Source organism: Pinus tabuliformis, chromosome J (genome assembly GCF_031772625.1).
Source record: "Pinus tabuliformis cultivar Carrire ecotype Pingquan chromosome J, CPIR1, whole genome shotgun sequence".
Lineage (NCBI taxonomy): Eukaryota > Viridiplantae > Streptophyta > Pinopsida > Pinales > Pinaceae > Pinus > Pinus tabuliformis.
Window position 1 is genome coordinate 326,646,564 of NC_142295.1, and position 22,129 is coordinate 326,668,692.

General features: G+C 39.6%; 1 protein-coding gene across 5 annotated transcripts in view; it reads right to left on the minus strand.

Moving 5' to 3' along the window:
* Positions 1-16,012: 16,012 nt before the first annotated feature.
* The window catches only part of LOC149227076 (uncharacterized), a 133,168-nt gene continuing 127,051 nt past the window's right edge, over positions 16,013-22,129 (minus strand). Inside the window, exons 1-4 of one of the 5 annotated variants that reach the window (XR_016247095.1) lie at positions 16,981-17,112; positions 16,476-16,875; positions 16,272-16,351; positions 16,013-16,184 (exon numbers count right to left, since the gene is read on the minus strand). Coding sequence is in view for 4 of the 5 variants with exons in the window: in XM_089375414.1 (XP_089231540.1) it covers positions 16,285-16,330; positions 16,476-16,875; positions 16,981-17,035 (501 nt within the window). In the remaining variant the exon portion in view is untranslated. Of the gene's footprint in view, positions 16,352-16,475; positions 16,876-16,980; positions 17,113-22,129 lie in introns of those variants that run through there. The other 4 variants (XM_089375414.1, XM_089375412.1, XM_089375415.1 and 1 more) reach the window with 4 other exon arrangements.

Sequence of the window (22,129 nt, forward strand, 5' to 3'; positions counted from 1 at the left end):
CCGATGAACATAGGGGCAGTCTACCCGTTCCTTTACCGCAGGAAGGAAGTTCGTCAGAGTCATATCTGGCCGTCTATTCGGTCCCACCTGCAAGCAACCTAGTTGTTTCCTTCGATTGGAATCTACTAGGCAGACCCCGTTTACCGGCTAGTGTACCATTTCGAATCATTACTCAAATATACAGAATGGTCATGGCCGATACCATCATAGATAAAGGGGCTTCTGTGAGTATCCTTTCCTCAACTACTTGGAAAGCGCTTGGTTCGCCATCGCTTTTGCCTAAAATGAGAAATCTAACAGGCTTTGATAAAGGAACCAGTCGACCGTTAGGGATCCTTCCCAATGTGTCGATAACATTGAGAAGGAAAACCATTCACATGATCGTAATGGTAGTCCAAGGACCCCTGGATTATAACCTACTCCTTGGACGCAACTATATTTATTGCATGGGAGCCATTGTCTCCTCACTCTTTAGAGTAATGTGTTTTCCGCATGAAGGAAGAGTGGTCAAGCTCGTAGACCAGATTTCATTCCCCGGTTCACACATAGAAAATAGTCAAATACTATCCCTAAATGGTATTTTCATGCAAGGAATGTCTCATCAATCCCTAGTCCGTCCACTTGATGAGTGCGAGTGATTCAGGAGGACATGACTGGAACCCAGGGGGCATGCACCCTGGTCTGTTTCGGCAGGAAAACCTTCGGTATAGGGTAGGTTTTCACGAAGGATATATGACTAGTTTATGAGATTAAACTGGAATAAGATTCCTCCGTCAAAGTTATGTGAGTGGAGGCAAGTTGCGCCACTCACCTTTGTCTATTTCGGTAGACATCACTGAGGAAGTGTTTTGTTTACGGTGCAGATAGAACAGTCTTTGGTAACCTGGAAATTTTTCGCTATACCTGGGGGTATGCAAACCTTTTGGCATGCAAGAGAAGAGCGACCATTTATTTTTTAAATTTGTAGGTCCTCTAACCCTTTAAACTCATAGGATTGGTCGTTTCCTAACTTGCAGAAAGAAAGGATGCAAGGCAAAGCTTTGAAAAAATGCCATCTTAAATGAGACATCCTTATTATACGACTGGATCGAGTAGTTTTTATGTGGAGTTCAAGCTCATTAAAAAATAAACATACACAATGAGCAAATGTTTCCCCCAGAGTTTAAGCTCATTCATTAAAAAATGAACAATTTCCGGTAAATAACCATCGTGAATGCATTATCATCAGCCTTTGAAGCCTTAGTCGTGTTCTCATCATCACCTCCTCTCTGTATTGGCCGATCATTCACCTCCATTTGATTGTTTACCCCTTTTTGAGGAACAACTGTGAAGAGTGATCTTGTTAGCCATCCTTGTGACACTGCTGTGATTGGAAAATTCCAAACCTTACCTGGAATTAGCTACTACTCGAATTTATCACTTGTTCCTCGAAAAACGAGTCTCCTTTAAGCTCTTTTCATCTGACTCGTAAAATATGAAAATATTGCCAAGTAATTGGCCTCTCCAGCTCATTAAAGTGATAGGGAGTGCTATCCCTCCTTTAGATTTTAATCTTTTTTGACCTGAGGGATTATTACACAAAAAGATCAAGCGCTTGTTTTGTTCGGCTCGTTAAAATTACCGAAAATTCATCCCTTTTGTATTATTTTATACTTTTTCAGACTTAAGGGATTATATGACGAAAAAGGATTGTTGGAGTTTTCTTTACGTCCCTTTTTAGACTCTCTAAAATTGAAAAGGACTGAGTTATCTTTAGCGTTAAACGCGTTAAAACCGAATAGCGACAAACTTGTCCATAGAGAACAAAGAAACTTTATTGGTAGCAAGTCGCTCTTGAACATGACACTTTCACTCCGCATCCGAGTCGGGTTGGGTTGTTCCGTTCACTGGTCATATCACCATTGGTCCATCACACCAATCCATCATGTCAGTGTCGCCGATATGTTCAAGAGAAGTCGCTCAGAGAATTCACCTGTGTCTCATCCACTGCAATACATTTGCGCTCCATTCTTTCATGACTGCCACCCTGAACCTTATATCATCAGATCGTTTTCACCTCCATTAAAATCATTTGCTCCATTCCGTGTCGTAGATGTGGGATTCATTAAGGCCATCATGATGGATCACTTCTTGTCGACATCACCTAATTATCCAGGAAGTCGATCTAGGAACAACCCTTTCAGTACTTTGAAGCCTGCATGCCTCAATGGCAAGTTCATCACTTCCGGCGACAGGTTTACATCAATGGCCTTCGACCAAAAGATTTTGCGTGGTGTTCAACACCAAGTCCTTTATTCACACCACGTGAATTGTACTTTAGTACCTTGAGGGTCATCATCATTATCGGTGATTCCTCTCGAGCCTGTTAACAGCTTACATCATTGGTTGGTAATCAGGCGATGTCTTTCCATGTTCGACTCCAGAACATCTCTTACATGGATCGACTTGTACTTTGAGTGAAGATCGAACGAGATTGAAGACCCCGGATCTAGTTTCATCCATCCGGGCTACGATATATATTCAGGAAAATAAAGACATCAAATGTACATTATTGCTGCACAGATAATCATCCAACCCAAGGGATGATGGCTCTACCAGAATCATCAGTCTACACATAGACGATTGTCTGTCTTATGTACATGAATATGAATTTATAAAGCTGAGAATTAGAGTGCCTGCCTCAGCTAGATCATGAAAATATTATAGAGATAATGTATTGTATTGTATCTTATTACAGGTCGCCTTCCAGCTCGAAAGAACTTCGGATCATCATGATAAAACATTTCACCCAACACTAAAAGATTAACGACCTCATGCTTTAGGGGGTAACTATTATAGACATTTTTTGCACTGCAACCCCAATCAAACATGTCCATAAACCAAGGGCTCCTAAGTCCCTAAAAGTGTTGTTCCATCCCTTAAAAGAACAAGGTCAGCTGATTACATCATCTCCCAGAAGTTCTCCATGAAAAACTACTCAGAACTGGTCAAAACTGGACCATCCCGCCTGCTCCATGGTCAAAGTAAGCTGCGTCCCACCTAAATGCACATGGGAGGTACGATGCATACTGAAAATCCCTTCTATGGGGTGCGATGGGTGAGAGTGGACAAATGGCAGTGTCAATTTGTGAGGTGGAGGATCATGGAAGCTTCCAGAAACTTCTCCTATGACACTTGCCTCTCTACATTCGCCCAGGGATGAGTAAGAGATCATCAATCTCCAAGTGGAATCTAGAGATCCGGAGGCTGGAATTTTGTATCTTGTAAGGAAGTGCTGCTGGTTTCTTGGTATAACATCATAGTGTTGGGTGATCTAATCTTTTCATGAGGTGAAGAAGGGCTTTCTTGCTGAGAGGAGACGCTGGGTCAGAACAATTGGTTGTAATCCTCTTTGATTTTCTTGATATTAATAAAGCTATTCAAGTTTTCCTCCACATTCTTGTATGATTGATGATATATGCATTTGTGTGGTCAATATATATCTGGTCCTATATTGTTTATGATAGTAGATCTCTATTCTTGGATAGTGTTATGCTGCTTTGATTCCACAAGTGCTCTTTGAAGCTGGGTAGACGAGGAAGCGAGTGGCAAAGATCTATCAGAAGGGAGAGTCTTGTTGGGAAAAGTATCCAATACGGAATGACCCTATCCCACTCTAAGGGTGATAGTACCTCAGCAACAACCGAATGCAAAGCTATTCAAGATTACTTCTATATGAGATGTAAGAGAGAGGAGGAAGAGATCCACTAACCGTTATCTTCCACTAATGATTGATCCAATCTTCCCTCTTTGCTGCTTGCTCCCAGCTCCTTGCTCTTTCACTGGCCCAGCTACACAAAGATCCTGCAAAAGCACAAGAAAGGGAAACTACAAGAAGCATACATCCATAATTGATTCAAGGATTAGAATAAATCAAATATACAAGCATCAATACGCCACAAAGATACATGCATATAGAAGAACCTCAAATGCTTTATTAATGGAAGAAGTAAAGTTCTGAGAGTGTTACAACCATAAGAGGCCCAATCTAGCAACACCTCCCAGCAGAAAGAAATCTCCTCTTCACCTCCTTCAAAGCAATCACCCAATAGTTCTATGCACAAACCAACAACACTTCCTTACATTCACAAGATTCCAGCCCCTTAGACCTCATGAGAGAGCTCTATATATAGGAGTTTTGGAGAAAGGATGAGTCAGCTTGAGGCTGGCATGAAGCTGACTAGTGTCCTCTCCCACTTCAGTTATACTTCAGTTCTTGAGTCCACTTGGAGTTTCTTGCTTCCACTTGGAGATCTAGATCCTCTTACTCATCACAAGGCGAATTCCCTGATCCAAGTGTCATTTTGGAAGCTTCCTGGGCATTTGACACCTTGCAGAATGACTGTGCCACTTGGCCAATCTCGCCCAGCGCAGGTAGCCTTCATTGCTTTTGACATTCAGCGCAGGTACAGAGTGGAGCAGTTGACATTCAGCGCAGATGCTCAGTGGAGCAGCTGACATGATCCAGAAATAGCTTGTTTTTGAGTGTTTTCAGGTGGAGAACTGATTTTCAGTGCTGTGGTTTGTTGACCTTGTTCCTCTAGGGGTAGGAACAACATGTTTAGGGACTTTGGATCCCTCAGATTATTGACATTTCATGCTTCATGCTGTTAGGCACAAAAATGTCTATAACAGAGAGGAATCAAGCAAGGAACCAAGCGCAAGACAGAGGTTGGTATCCTTTATTCCCCTCTTATCTACTTCTCATAAAGGGAAATGAAAGTAGTTTTAGTTTGTTTGTTTCTAAGATAGCTACCAGTCTTAGTGGGACTAGCAACTCTGCATCGACACTATATTTCCCGATAACAGAGTGGAACCCTACAAAGAAAGAAATTGAAGAGTGGTTGGACAAGAAGATTCACGAGTTCACGGCATAGGAAAATAGAAATTCGCAAATATCTAAGAAGTAGTGATTGGATTTCTACTTGTACACTGAAATCCACAAGATATTATTTACATCTTTTCCATCTGAGTTGTATGAGTGGATCACAAAATTTGTAGACAACTAGGGAACGTGTGGCTCGACAAACCAATAGTGTGGACTCTAGAACTAGTGCGCAGACTAGAAGCCTCGGAAGAGAAGATAGCGCGAGCCATGGACCACTGGCTCGATTGAATAATAAGAGGATTTATCACTAAGTTCGCAGTAGACACGATTGTCAGCTATAGTGAGGCAAAGCGACATTTTCTCAACGAACCACGAGGTAAGTATGTTAAATCTTTACACACTTGGATTAAGATGTTATTGTGTGAAAAGCGGGTTATGCGAATAAATTAATGTTTGGGACTACGTGGGGCGGATGGATCTACAGAAGCGGAAGTAGTGAAGAGTTAGAAAACAACACCTTAATTTCACCCTCGCAGGAGAGCAAGGACGAACTTGTGAAGGTTTCTCCAAGAAGTGCGGTCAGTTTGATAAGACAACAAATTCCGCGTTTACCACCTCTAGCCACACCACCACCTGCTTCACCCCCCTCGCCTCAATCTCCACCCACTCCATCTCCACCACCTCCATAGTTCAATAATGTGAGCATGATCAAACTACCCATATTCAGAGGAGTAGGGAATGAAGATCTGAAACAATTATGGTTCGTAGTAAGAGAAGTATGGGAAGCATAGGTCGTCATCGATGATAATATAAAAAAGGCTACCCTAGTAAGTGCACTACAGGAACCCGTATTAACACAGTATATCAAGAATTCTAATGACCAGCCGAATGCAGGAATTATAGAGATCCAGGATGCGTTAAACAAGAATTAGCAGGACAAGATCAGAGACACAGTCAATCATCAAGTTTAAAGAGATCGCGATGATCCCCGGCGAGACCCCCTGGGATCTGGACCAAAGGCTGAAGAGTATGATCCGCAAAGTCTATATGATGTTAATGGATGCATAGCATTGTGCAGTGTTTGTGGCCTCGCTTATGGCACACTTAAGGACAATGTTGTCATAGCAAAAACTTTCTACCTAGGCCGAAGCATTGGAGATGGCAATGAGGTTGCATGAGATCCCTATACAAGACCATGGATTGCGAGTCCAACAGATCCATGTGCAACTACAAAATCTGTGTCTGGAAATTCAGATTTTGAAACAGGATAGGGCACCTCAGCTAGAGGGGTGTGAGGAAATATGGTGCATAAAATGTAAAGGCGAGGGCCACGACAAAGATCATTGTCCGATATTTGCGAACTACTTGGCAAGAGGAGGGCCAATTCCATTAAGACGGGAGGTACAGGCAGGGCCGAGTTCGGCATCTGCATTATGGTGCGTGATTTGCCAGGTAGGAGGACAACATACCACGGATAGTTGTCACCTATTGCAGAAGTATACGCAGACGTCCCAGCAGTTATTTTGTAATTTCTGTAGACCGGTAGGCCATGACAAATGCACCTGCCAAAGCTATGAACTCATGATGGATTGGACTCCTGCCTACAGGGTGCGGATCGAAACACGAACCCTCGACCCAAATGCAGGGATTGCGTGCACTGGGTTGAGGGGTGTGGTTGGGGTCGAGGTAGAATGGGACCAGGAAGGGGTCACAGTCAGATAATTTGCTACAATTGTGGAGGGCCATGGCATTATGCCTACGATTGTACGAACCCAACTAGGATATCATGTTGGTAGTGTATTCAGTTTGATCATGACGCAGAAGATTTTCCTTTGCTGATAGCAAAGATGCGCGAAAAGGGGGTACTCCAACCCCCTCCGACCGAGAATTTACAAATGATGAGGTCTGAACCACGTGAGGAAGACCCAAATGTAAACATGATGCTCAGAAGCACTATGACAATGGGAGATGATAAGGGGAAGCAGCAAGAAGAAAGAACATGGGTTCACGACGCTCCTACAAAGGAAGCCAAGTTTGATTTAGAATGGACAAAGGAGACATATATAGAAGCTAAGAAGAGTTTCATGGAGGCCTCCACTTCAGATAGCAAGGATCAACTAGAACGAGGGATGGATCCTTCCATGCTCACTACTTTTTTGGAGACATGCATGAAACTGTTGCGCGATAGCAAGGCAGTCAAAGGGCTACAGGAATTGATCACTAGGTGTGCAAGGTCAAGAGAACCGCGCGTGGTCTGAAAACTAGGAGCATGCGCTACACATAGGAAGGGAGATGAGGTTGACTATGCAAATAGGTGAATATGAAATGGATCAGGTAATAATGTACTACCTAAGCAAACATGGGAACACATGGGCAGACCCGCGTTGCAATGGTCCCCTATTCAGTTACGAATGGAAAACCAACATAATATTTTTCACATGGGAAGATTGCAAGGAGTGACAATCGATATTGAAGGCGCGAGCGCGCACGCAGATATTGAAGTGAAGAGATTTTCGATGATGAAAATCCCTATTATGCACTATTAGGAATAAACTGGGCTGCCGATATGAATGGAGTTATAAATCTGAACAAGTGCAAACTAACCTTCGAGAAAAAATCACTATGCGTAGCAGTACCACTGGACCCAGCCGATGGAGAGGGATACACTGAACCAGTGTGCGACAATGATAGTGATGACGATCTCAACTGTATCTACAAGATAACTGTACAAGGAGAGGATTGGGTGAATCTGACTATAGATGGAAGGATTTCGTGGGAGCACAAAAGCTCCTGCACTTCAGATTCAGACAAAGAGATAAAGCGGTGGCAGAATCGACTGCACAAAGTAACAATGCTAAACTACAACATGATGATCAGATCATTGTGTTGCATAAAAACAGAGGCAAGGGAACTACTGACATATGACAAATTATCAGTGGTGGATGAATTTCTAAGAAAATTCGAAAATTCAGTGCCAGAGTAGCAGCGGTTCGATGCGTTGAAGTGGGAATTTCGCATAACACCTACATGATGGTGGGGTATGCATCAAGGCACTTTTTCAGACTGGCATGGATGCCGAAGGATGAAGCACCTATGATTTGGAAAACCCCAAAGACGACGTAGACAAATATGATGGACGAGATGATCCATGCACACACCTCGCAAAATGGACCAAGGCCTATGGGGAAGAGCCACAGCCTGAATGGGTGCACCTATTCTACCATACCATGGATGTCATATGCATGAATCGGTATATAGAGACAGAGCTTTGCCATGGTACGGGCGAATGGGATGTGTTGTGCAACGGATTCTTGTTAATGTTCACATTTGAAGATCGTTGGTCACATACTATGGATGATGTGCTACAAGGAGTGAAAGTCGCTATCTTTAAAATACCACAGGAGCCAATGCAAGTACTTTAGCCAGAATGGGCAATGAAGTTAAGTAGCGCATTGGAGTGTTATAGCGTGAATGTTGAGGAAGATGATGAGGACCCATAGAACATTAACATTTCAGAAATAGAAGGCTCTCGTGAAGTTTGCAGACCATCTCTTGAAAACACTGACATCACTGCGCCATTAAAGACGAAGCAGGTCAACATCAGAATGGAGGCAGAACCAAAATACACAATGCTTGGGGACTATTAGGACAATGCCACAGTCGATAAGGTTGTTGAGTTACTCTGTGGATACCAAGACTTGTTCCTGACCAAAATTACAGACTTAAAAGGGATTGTGGGCGATTTAGGGATGACGAGGATCACCCTGAAACCTAACATGAAGCCAGTTAAGGAGCGGCCTTACGGCTTCAATCCAAAGTATAAAGAAAAGGTTTGCGATGAATTAGACAAAATGCTCATAGCCGGAATTATTGAACTAGTGGAAGAATCCGACTGCGTGAGTCTTATGGTGGTAGAGGAGAAAAAGCAAAAAGGTGAAATAAGAATATACGTAGACCTCAGGAAGCTGAACAATGCCTGTATACATGAACCATTCCCAACACCATTCACAGATGAAGTGCTAGAGAATGTTGGCGGGTAGGAAGCATACTTGTTCACGGATACCATCAGATCAAGATCACGCCAAAAGATAGGAGTAATATGACCTTCGCAACAGAATGAGGATGCTTTCAATACACCATAATGTCGTTTAGACTGAAGAATACCCTAGCTATATTTTCGTGCATCGTAGTAGCTTCATTCAAAGAATACATCCACAAATTTTTGGAAGTCTATCTTGATGATTGGACTATTTTTGGATTAGTTAAGCACCACATAGAAAGCTTACATTTGATGCTAGATATTTGCCACTGACACTAGATTGCGCTGAACTTGAAGAAGTTCACATTCCTCATTCCCTTTGGAAAGCTGCTCGGACACGTGGTCTACAAACAAGGGCTGATGGTGGACACTGCGAAGATTGTCATTATCCTCAATTTCGAAGCACCACAAAGTATTAAACAACTGCGAGCTACCTTGGGACAAACTAGATACTATATGAATTTCATCAAAAGTTATGCCCAAATAACCACATCGATGGAAAATCTATTGAAAAAATATGTTACATATTGCTCGAATGATGATTGCATGAAGAGTTTGGATGTCTTAAAGGGGAAACTAGCCTCCACACCCATCTTGGTCTTTCAGAAATGGGACGTGGAATTTCATGTACATGCTGATGTGTTGTGTATCGCGTTGGGAGTCGTACTCACATAGGAGAGCGCGAAGGGTGTGGATCACCCGATCGTGTTTGTGAGTCGAAGACTGTCCAAAGCAGAAAATAACTACTCTACCATCGAACGTGAAGGGTTGGCAATGGTGTATGCACTCCAAAAATACTGACAGTATTTACTGAGAGGACATTTCAAGATGTATACCAACCATTCAGCATTAAAATACCTGATGAACAAGCCTACGTTGGGGGGGTGAATATATAGATGGCTTTTACTCTTTCAGGAATATGATTTTGAGGTCATAGTCAAGCTGGGATGATTGAATGTAGGACTAGACCACTTGTCACGAATTGAGACGGGCAGGGAATTAACAAATTTGGAGGAGGGACTACTTGATGCATAGCTCTTTGCAATAGGTGTTATAGACAAAAACTTCACAGATATAATCCATTTTCTAACAATAGGGACTACACCGAACGAGTACTCAATCAGACAAAAGAAGAAATTTGTGGTGCGCATGGCGAAAATTTATGTCAGCGCGGGGAACATCTATAAGATGGGCAACAATGAGATATTGTGAAGATACGTACCTGAATTTGAACAAGGTCAGATCATCGTGGAAGCATATGGGAGTGCTATAGGAGGACACTATGTAGTGGAAGCATACGGGAGTGCTATAGGAGGACACTATGCAAGATGCACAACCACATATAAGATTCTTTGCTCAGGGCTATGGTGGTCGACCCTGCACCAGGATTCAAAAGTGCACTATAAGGCTTACGATATATATCAAAGGATGTGGAAACCATCATGAAGGGACGAGATACCACTAAATCCCCAAATAACACTATAGCCATTTGAGAAGTGTGCAGTCGACTTTGTGGGCCTAATCAAACCTCAGGGAAAGACAGGTGTGCACTACATCATCACCATGACGGAGTACCTAACATGATGGGCGGAAGCACAACTCGTCAAGGACTACATAGTCACTACAACTGCAAAGTTTTTGTTGAAAAATGTGTTGACACAATTTGGTTGTCACAAAATCTTAGTGAGTGTTTGCAAGACACATTTCTCAAATGAAGCCATCAACGCTCTCATAGAAGAGTTCTAGGTCTATCACCAGAAAATTACACTGTACCACCCACAGGCCAATGGAACAGTAGAAGCATTCAATAAAATACTTGATACTACACTGACCAAAGTATGTATTACGCAATGGGATGACTAGGACGTCCACGTACTCGATATGTTATGGGCATATAGGACAACATGTAAGAAATTGATGAGACAGACACCATTCCAGTTGGTCTATGGTATGGAAGAAGTCATGCCGATGGAATACATCATCGCTAGTCCACGAATAGTAGCACTCACAGGCATGATGGACCATGAAGCTCTGGAAGAAAGGCTCACGCAATTAACAGAGCTAAAGGAAGAATGATTTTTGGCTAGATTTCACCAACAGGTACAAAAGTAGCATGAAAAAGCCTGGCACGATGACCATATCAAGGTGCACACCTTCACAGTAAATGACTTAGTACTATTGTATGATAGAAAGTTTGAAAACTTTCTAGGAAAAATCTGAATGCACTGGCTGGGACCATATGTGGTAAGAGAGGTCACCAACAGAGGCACGGTCCAGTTAGTCAAACTCAATGGAGAATCTTTCCCAGGCAAGGTCAACAGCAGCTGCTTGAAACCCTACGTGGGTGGGCCAACTCTCTAAACTAATCGGCTGAAGCACAGTCTTCGCGGCTCGAGGAGCCAGACAAGGGGACTATAAACACAAGCACTAGAAGCTGGTACCAAAGAAGAGACATGAGTTAGATGTAGATGATTCAGAAGCAGGAATGTAGCAGATCCAGCAGACTACAGTTCAGTGTGTCGCGGACCTCAGGGAAGCAAAGGAATGGTTGGAAGGGCTCCGTGCTCAGATTTCCACACTAGCAGAGTGACTCGGGATGAGTCACGATGATTGTGTTGGGGGCCTGTTGGGCATGGAATCCCCCCCACAGCACGTTTCGGGGCTCAAAGCCCAAGTTTTGGTTAAAGGTGGTGTAGAACTGCACGAATTGTGGGCGTGGAGCACAAAGCGTACAATTGAGTCATAGGGTTGTCTGCCCTAAGCATTGTATTGTAAATTAGTGTAAAGTCATCTACCCATGGTCCGTGGACCATGGGATTGTATAAATAGAGCAAGGCTCCAAGTTGTAAAGTTAGTTGATAATAAGAAGAGTAGCGAAGGAATGGTTCGAGCTTAGAGTAGAACTCCAAGAGTCTTGGGTTGTAGTAGTAGGAAGAGGCTTTGTAGCTGAGTTCGTAGAGGCCTAGTAGAGTCTGCAGCTAAGTGTGCAGGCGGAGTCGAGTCTATATTCGGGACAGAAAGCTAATAAAGAGAAGTTGATTCCTAATTTTGTGTACTTGTTGTGGTTATCTTATTTATGTTTATGATCATTTATATATCGCGCGCACTGATATAATTGTTGAGTATGCTGTAATAACCCTAAAATTACACACATGAGCTAAGTAAATAGTTAATAAGTGAGGAACTTGGTTATTATATGGGCTGCGGCCCGAGCAGGACTGTGCGGAAGCTGCACCACAGGTTGCAAAGGGATCGCAAGTGCGCGTATCGATAGGCCAAACCGCGGACCTCGAGAAGCCCATCAGACATCCCAACGGTGTGGAAACCTATTTCTAGGACCCTCCCATACTACTTCGAATGAGACCTCAGTCTGAACTCCACGGACTGTTGCGAAAAGGGCTATTAGTACTGGGATTTTCTTGGCTAAATCATCTCTGAACCTGGGTCATGCCCCACTAAGACAACAAGCACCAGCAGCAGGAAGGGGAATAAGATGATGTAGTTGTCAAGCCAAGTCTATAAAAGGATGATCAGACAAGGTTTGAAGCTACCTTACCTCTTTGGAGATCAAGTAGGAAGGTTGAGTTGCCATTAGGATATAGGGAAAATGATTTTACAACTAGTATGACGAATGTTGTTGAACCCTCTAGTTATAAGGAAGCGAGTAAATATAGTGAATGGAGGGCTATTATGGAAGAGGAATATGAGTCAATTCTCAAAAAAATAAAGTGGCATTTAGTTAAACTACCTGAAGGCAAACAATCCGTAGGATGAAAATGGTTGTATAAGCCTAAATTTGAAGTATATGGGAGCATAGATAAATATAATGCTAGGTCGGCTGCAAAGGGGTATTCGTAGCAAGAAGTCATAGATTATGATGAAACATTTTCCCGTGTAGCTAAACTAAACACAATTGGATGATTCACTCGCTAGATGCTAAATCTTATTTTCTAAATGGGGACTTAAAAGAAGAAGTCTACTTAGTGCAACTTGAGGGGTTTGTGAAACAGGTTCAAGAACATTTAGTTTGCAGGTTGAAGACAGTGGTGTATCGACTAAAACAGGCACTGAGGTCATGGTATGACAAAATTGATTCATTTTTCCTGCAGCATGGTTATAAAAGAAGCAAAAATGACCCTAATCTTTATACCGTGTTTGATAAAGAGGGAAGGATTGTTTGGATTTATTTATATGTAGATGATCTAATTATTACAGTAAATGTTGATAATATCATTAAAGAAATCAAGGAGAAGATGTCACAAGTCTTTGAGATGAAAGACCTTGGAGAGCTACATTATTGTTTGGGTTTCGAAGTCTCGAGGGATTCTGGACAATCTTTTATGTCACAGAGTAAGCATGTGAGGAGCTTACTGGAAAAGTTCACAATGGATCAGTGCAAAGTTGCAATAGTAACTTTACAGTAGAATATAAAACTTCAGAATGATGATGGATCTAAGGAGGCACATGCGACTTTGTATAGACATTTGGTTGGGAGTCTAATCTACTTGACTACAATTAGGCCATATTTGGCATATTCGGTGAGTGCATTGAGCAAATTTATATCAAAGCCCCTTCAGACCAATTGGGTTGTAGTAAAACGTGTTTTAAGGTATCTCCATGGAACCTTAAATTTTGGTATTGCTTATACTGATTCATATGATGTTAAATTGATAGTTTTTTTACAATCCTATTGCAGTGGAAATGTACATGAGAGATGATCCATAACATGCTATGCATTTAGCATTGGATCTGGCGTCATTAAATGGAGCAACAAAAAGCAGAACACAATATCCTTGTCTTGTGCGGAAGCTGAATATCAAGTTATGTGTGGAGCAACATGTGAAGCAATTTGGTTGACAAGAATTCTCCTTATGTTGGAGAAGAAGAAAAGGTTGCAATAGTGATCAAATGCAACAACCTGAGCTCCATCAAACTTGCAAATAATGGAGTATTTTATAAGAACACAAAGCGTATGGATACACAGTTTCATTTTGTCATTTTGTGAGTGATAAAGTTCAGTCAAAAGAAATCCATATTGAGTATTGTACTAGTTGTGACAATGGTGCTAATATTTTTACCAAACCTCTTGGTTGAATCATTTTTGAATCGTTTAGGGAAGTGTTAGCCATATGTGTGAATCCATTTCGTCATTAAGGCGGAGTTTTGAGATTAATGATGAAATGTATTAATGGAGTGATGGTTCAACCAAAACTTAAATTAGGAGTTTGTTCCTGATTTCTAGGGTGTTGTTTTAACCTCCTTAATTGTGTGTAAATTATATATTTCTCATGTAATGATTGTAAGGGCAGAGTGCACAGGCGGTCTCCACCTGAGGTAATTGCAACCTTGAAGTCGTGGAAAATATTTTCCAAATAATGACAACCTTGAAGTGGTGGGAAATATTGTCCAAAGAATAACAAGTCCACTAATTTTACTACTCACATTTGGACGAATGTGTTTTATTTGCGACATGGTGGTCATGGTAAAACCCAGTAATTTTACAAATATGTTCCCATCAATATGTTGTAGTTGTGACATTTGACCTGTGGGTAATGCCAATGCAAGATCAACAGACTTATCAATTTAACAATATACATTGTGACGATTGTATTAGTGTCCCAATAATACAAACTCATTCTGCATTTAAAAAAAAAAAAGAACTTTGGTTGAGAAGGCCTCTTTATTTTTAAAGGACTAGCTAGTTGATTATTAATGTATGTTTGCATCTCATCCTTAGGATGAGAAGGATTTATTACCTTCTCTGCAATAAACTATATTTCCTAATTTTCATGTAAAATACCCTAAGAACCTATAACACTATCAATTATCAAATAATACCACGAAGATTTAAATACTAATGTCAAAACAACTCACCTAAACATTACAAAGATTCAATATAATTTCAAACAACTTAGAAATAGATGAGTTGGAAACATTAAATGACTGCATGTACAAACTTGTTAACCTCAACATTCTTGCATAAAAAATTCTATTTTTAAAACTTTAATGTCAATTATAAATAGAAATTGTGAAAACAAATGCAATTGAAGTTGACTTGAAATTGACAAATTCTTTAAGTAAACTTTGATCCAAACATGTTGAAAAATAGAAATTCTACAAGCTTAATAAGCAAAAGTATAATACAATGTTTAATCGTCACATGTGCATGAAATAAACACCCTCAATACAACTTTAAAATGTATAAATTCAATATAATTTGGAGTAAATAGAAAATAACAACAAACTGATCAAAGTTATGATGAAAAGTTCAATAACACTTGTTCAAATCTGCAAATATATTGACATGACATTATGATTGCATCAAAAAACAATGGACCAAAACCTTACAAATCTGATAAAAAAACAATATTAAAGACCTATATGTTCCAATGAATTGGAACAACATTCTAGAAAAAAAATTTCCATAAACTTCTCAATTCCATTCCAAACCACCTTGAAGAAAATCAAAATATCTTTCATGAAAAATAATGCATTTTTCCACCGAAATATGCATTACAACACCAATAACCAACTATTACAACAAAAAATTGCTAGATACTTGTCAAAAATCATGTAAGAACACTGTAACTGATCACAATATGTCAAAAGAAATGTTGGATTATTTGTAAACTGCCTTAAAAAATAAATACAACAATGCACATCAATCTCACTTAAGCTAAAGTGACCATAATAACATAACCATCCATTACCATACCTATTTTGTGGATTGAATTGGTATAAATATGCATTACAGAATGCTCACTTTTTCAAAAGTTCAAATAAAATTACAGGGTTTGTAAATAAAATTACAGGCTTTGAAAATTTATTAAAATTTAACATATAGAAAGTAAATTTAGCTTTCAACATATTAAAAAATATAACAAACCACGTTCACTAAAATACTTCAGTAAATGTTATATATATATATATATATATATATAATAAAATACTTCAGTGAATGTTATATATATATATTAATTAGAATAACCCTATTTAAAAAAATATGTATTTTAAATTTAATATTCATCTATAATTTTTGAATTAATTAATTTATTTAGCTAATTATTCAATTAACTTATTCAGAATCACAATAACTAAACAATTAATTAACTTATTCAGAATCACAATAACTAAACAATTAAAAACATTATAACAGAGAAACCAGGCAGGTAATTTGCTAATACATAAATCAAAATTACAACAAACCAGCGTCCAACTAGAATTGGTAGAATTGATATGGGGATGCCTTATTTATATAAAAACACGATTTGGCTCTCAACTGATTATATATGGACACCTAGTCAGTCTAAGATACACACATAATCTTCGACTGTATATATTCTTTCCCATACCTGCCATAGAAAGACACCTAGTCAGTCTAAGATACACAGATAATCTTCGACTGCATATATTCTTTCCCATACCTGCCATAGACGTCTTTCTAGCTACAAAAGAAAGCAAAATCATAAACCATGATATATTTGTGCATATACTCCATTGAGGAAAGAGCAGAGCATAAAGTCTACAAAACCCACCTAGTATAAGTTGGTCTACTTAAGTTGCAATTACCTGGTAGTAAGTTGCTCTAAAAGCTTATCGCGCTGTGTCCCCGCGCCCCACAAAGTTGTTCCTGCCGCCAACGTTGTTGTTGCCGCCAACGTTGTCGCTGCCGCCAAAGTTGTGGCTGCCGCGGACGTTCTGCCCTTGTGGTGGGCGGTTGGCCATCTTATTGTTGCCTTCGACGGAAGTGCCGTCGATCTGGGTGCCGCTGTTCTCCCCGCGCCCCACAGCGTTGTTCCTGCCGCCAACGTTGTTGCTGCCGGCAACGTTGTTGCTGCCGCCAACGTTGTGGTGGCCGTCGACGTTCTGCCATTGTGGTGGGGAATTGCCCATCTTCTTGGCTTACGGATACTGGATGGTATCACTAAGTTGAAACTGAACGCCTTCAAACCCGGCAAGACTCTCACTTCTGCTAAGAAACAATTCAGTCAGAAACTGCATAAGAAACAATTCAGTCAGAAACTGCATAACATGGACATTGATAAGTTAATGTGCATGAATGCAACAAGCATACCTACAACTGGAGTAGGGCAAAGTCCGTAAGCAAGGGGTGAGAAATACAATGGCATAGACTGCCTTATATAGAACCCTTATGGGGTGAGAAAACCATCTACGCTCCCAACCGGGGTTAAATTTTGATGTTTACAGTGCATGTGAGGACAATTCGGCGTATTAAATTCCTCTATGGTGGCCTCTTCTTTTTATGTCAAGTCAAGTCGAAGGGGGTATTTTCGTCCCACTTTGACAAGGGGTATTTCAGAAAGTGGTCTACTTTAATTTACAAGAGTGTCACGAGGATGACATGATCAATCATGCAAAGTCCAACGTCATATTTATTCGCGCAATTGGGCAGACGAAATTCTTTGTACCCCTACTATCTACTAATATTCGTGCAATTGGCGGAATTGGACCGACGAGTTATTCTTAATAATAATAAAGAAAAATACTTTGTACCCCTACTATCTACTAATATTCGTGCAATTAGGCAGATCAGTTATTCCTTTTCAAACAAAAAAAACCTCCGTTATTATTAAATCAAAATAAGGCAGGGTTTTAAAGCTTTCAACAGTAATCCACGTACTATTTGAAACAAATAGTACAGAGTTACGTTAGTAGTTGTTTCAGAACATTCACAACGTAATTTAATTCGTTGAAAAAAAAACAAACCTGAATTATTGGAAGCACCTGATTCTAGTGAAGTGCTCAATTTATTTAATATTGGTGACTGCTTAAAGTTATTATTAAATCAAAATAAGACATGGGTTTAAAGCTTTCCTCAATAATCCACGTACTATTTGAAGCAAATAGTACAGTCAGGTTAGTACAGAGTTAGGTTAGTAGTTGTTTCAGAACACTGACAACGTAATTAAATTGGTTGAAAAAACAACAAACCTGAATTATTGGAGTCACCTAATTATTTGGAGGCAGTAGGAATTTCCAGTGAAGTGTTCCATTTATTTAATATTGGTGACTGTTTAAAAGCTTTTATCTTCATCATGAAACTGTTTAAAAGCATAAGTTTTATTTTTATAATTTTGCATGTAACTTTATTTTATTGAATCGAAATATTACATGTTTTTTTTTGTAAGCTGGGGTGGGACTCTCCGATTTACATGTCCATTATGTAACCCTCTATGGGGGAAGGGTAGCCCAAGATTTGAACACTTCCGGTTCGGTGAGACTTCATTTCCACGGCCCTTGCCGCTTGAGCTACCCCATGTGGACAATCAAGATATTACATGTTACTATATGATTTAAATTTTAATTTAGGGTATTTTTGTTTTCGTAAAATTTATTGAGAATTATTTTTAACAAAATTACTCAATTGATTATTCTCTTGGAAATGCATATTTAGTAGTTAACTTTTTAAAGGATGAATATAGTTTTATCATGTAGAATGATATAAAGTATTTGTAAGTCTTTTCCTATAATAATATTATGTGATTCATAATTAGATTACTAATGTAGATATTTAGTTATTGTTGAAAATTCTTTTAAGGAAAAACATTGAGTTTGAAAACTTGACAATTTTGACTTCAAATCATTATTATAGATTTTTGTGGGTGGGGTTGATGAATTGAGGTTGCTGAGAGCTCCTCCATATATATTTTTTGTTGGAAGAGTGGTGTTAACATTGATGTCACTTGGTGTTTAGCCCTATTTTCTTTGTATTTATAATTCCATGTTCATAGAGAATATGAATGATAAACATTGAGTTGCCTATATTATTTACAATGATACATATATATAGTACATTGGTGTGACCCTTGGATTCATATTCCAAGTGCTTTCTTGGACTTCGGTGGTTGTTCACATTCCACACCAACCCATAGAGGATTAGGTGTCCAACATTCCCCCCTTAATCTGAAGGATTATGTATGAGTCAAAGAAGATAGTTGTAATAAAAAATGTGCAAAAATGCATGGCAGCACTAGATTAATGTGCTCTCTAAAATGTTGGTATAAGGGGGGTGGTTTAAGGATGACCACCAACACTCGAAAGCTTAGTGCACTTCCGAGAACTCTTCCAAATCTATCATGAACCTCACGTCTTCTGCAAGAGGAAGTGCTCCTCATGTTTTGAAGAGGGAAATCTTCAACCTTGAAAGGGAGGTCTCACCTCGCGTAAAATGTGAGAACCTCAACCTGAAAAAGGAGGTCTCAACCTGTGATGGTTTAACGTTGATGATTGCATCTTTATCTGTGGCTACAAATCTAAATTTGGTATGGCAAGTTGTGACTCAGGATTTTTTGATGTGTCTTTGAAGCTTGTTCATGACCATCACTTCCCCCCTATCAGATACAACGTGAGATGATGGAGAAAACTTGGCTGCAAGATTGTTCAACAATTTAGAACAAGTTCTGACATATGACTGAAATATCTTCTTCTCTATTGAAGCCCATTGCCAAGAGTGATCCATCGAGGATGAATCTTTGTTCTTCTAGGAGACTTGTTTTTTAAGCATACGTTTGAAGAATAAGTAAACTAACCACAATGCTTGAACGGATGAACACCAAAACAATGATATTTCATATGGCCAACTCGGTCACAGTGTTGCCATTTAATAACATGTTGTGGCTCCTATGGAAGAGGACCAAAATCTGAAGCAACTGAAGGTGAGTTGTCATGAAGAAATCCAACACTCTGAAACTTGATGGGCTTTGAGTAATCTCAAATATGAAAGGATTCCTCCTTGTCATATCCAAGACCTATTATGTGCTTGTTGTGGACAAGCCATTCCTAAACTCTAATGATCGACTAGGGAAGTGCAGACCAAACATTTACATTTGTATGCAAATATGTTGTTGGAATGGGCACAAGATGGGAGTCAACCCCAACTTTACTGATTTCGTAACTTTCTGGTTGTTGATGGGTGTTTGTTTTAACCTTGAACAGAGGATTGTTTTGAGCAGAAGACAACTTAGAATGAAAAATCTACTGAATCTCATATCAGTAGAACTGAGACTCCAACTGCAAAAAATGAATGTTTTCTTGTGCATTTTGTAGGGAGGTCATAATGTCAGAGAGAGTGTCTTTGTTGATTTTCACTGTACCATGACTAATGGAGTGTATTAAAGTATTTAATAACTTTAATACTCCATTAAGTGTGTCCATTTTCTAAGAAAAATAAAGACTCAACACACTAACAAGACTAGAAAAATCCCAACTAATTGCAATATAGATACGCTGATATATCGCACATATAAACCTTTAATTCAATGGCGCACACTCACATGACATATCAGGATAGGCTAGCTAACACCAGGTGGCTTCTTTAATCAATGCAGAAGAAATGACATGGTTGTAACAACCTTGAGTAATGCCGAATGGGAGTCCTCAACACCTACAAAGTGCATTTCCGTAAACAGCGAGCCCAAGGCGGAGAGTAAAAAACCAAGAGCTACCATTTAGCACATAGTTGTATTCTTCCCCATACACAAGGACATGCAACAATGCCAAAGGATAGGAAGGTGCTCAACAATGCTAATATATGTGCACCTCAGACATCAACGTAATAATATCTCCCTCTACCCATTAAGCATTTGACCAACAACAAAAGGTAAACCCGTTCTTCGTTGAAAGCAACATATCAACATTTAACAAATCTATCAACACAGATCAACCTTCAAACATAGCATAGGATAACACAAAGTTTGCACATATCTCATAAAACTTTATGGAACTTTACAAACGCATATGAAAACTTTATGGAGTGTACCAAGTGTGGCCTTGAAGAGTGAATAATGTTGTTTAATTGGTATGCACATACGAGTATCCATGGCACACAATTCACCATATAGTCAATCCATCAACTAGGACGATATGCATCTAACACAATTTGTAGGCACGATGAATTCAACATTGCATCATTCAATTTAAGTGCTTTAGATGCACCCTGCACAAAGTATCTTTATGTAATCAGTCTAAGACAATGAACAAGACGATGCTCCCTTCAATGATGCACTAACCATGGATTCGTTGCAGATTTCCAAATGCATTAGCCCTTAGAAGCTATTCAAGAAATGAAAAGACAAGAATTATTCCAGGATGCAAGCAGGTATCTTTGCAAAGATCTATAGTGCCTCTACAAATGGGATACTTTGAATGCATATGGGAACCTGCCTGTATCGCTAAATCTTAAGCTTCCTAGTGAGTCAAATGAAGGATCGATGCCAAGAACATTTGCCTAACCAGAAACTTCGAAACAAGATTGTCAATTTCGATCTAAGGAAATTGGCCAATGAGGGTTTTTCCTGCTTACTGGAGTGTTAGGGTAGAATTTTTAGACTGGAAATTACACACCTGATAGTGGTGGCAAAATTAACGTTCATGACAGCTACATAGACAGGGATGTCACAAAACATTTTGTCAAGCTACAAAGTTCAGTTGACAGAGTTCTAACGTCTCACGAATAACTGCAAAAAAATTAGGGTTTGATTACATATCTGAATGGAAGAACCAACAAACAACGAATTAATGGAGCGTTATGGACAGTGAGCAAAAATGACATAACTAAAAACAATGGCTCATATTTGGGCTGTAAATTCAGCTAGAATGTAGCTTAGAAGTGTAGGACTGAAATGCACAAGAAAGACCACAAATTAGTGGCAGATTTGAGTAGGGCCAGAATTGTCCGGCTCTGATACAATGTTAAACATATACATGGCAGAGGCAGAATATGAATGATAAACATTTAGTTGCCTCTATTATTCACAATGATACATATACATAGTACATTGGTGTGACCCTTAGATTCATATTCCAAGTGGTCTCCTGGACTTTGGTGGTTGTTCACATTCCACACCAACCCATAAAGGATTAGGTTTCCAACATTATGCTCTTTTATGGTGGTAATAATTTTCCTTGTACTCATTTTTGTGTATGCTCCTTTATGGTTTTAATAATTCTAAGCCTTACATCCTAATTTAATGAAATTGAGCTCCAAAATTTGTAGGCAAAGGTTACAAAGAACAAGTGTTAAGCCACCCTCTAGGTAAGTGGTGGACATATCTAATATGTAGTTATCCTTGTTGGCATGTCCATACTATCCCAATGAGTATCCTCTATGGGAGCATGTTTCATCCCCACTATGATGGTTGAACATGGAATTCTTGAAATGTGAGCACATCTAGTAATTGCGAGGGGCAATTACATTGGTTTTT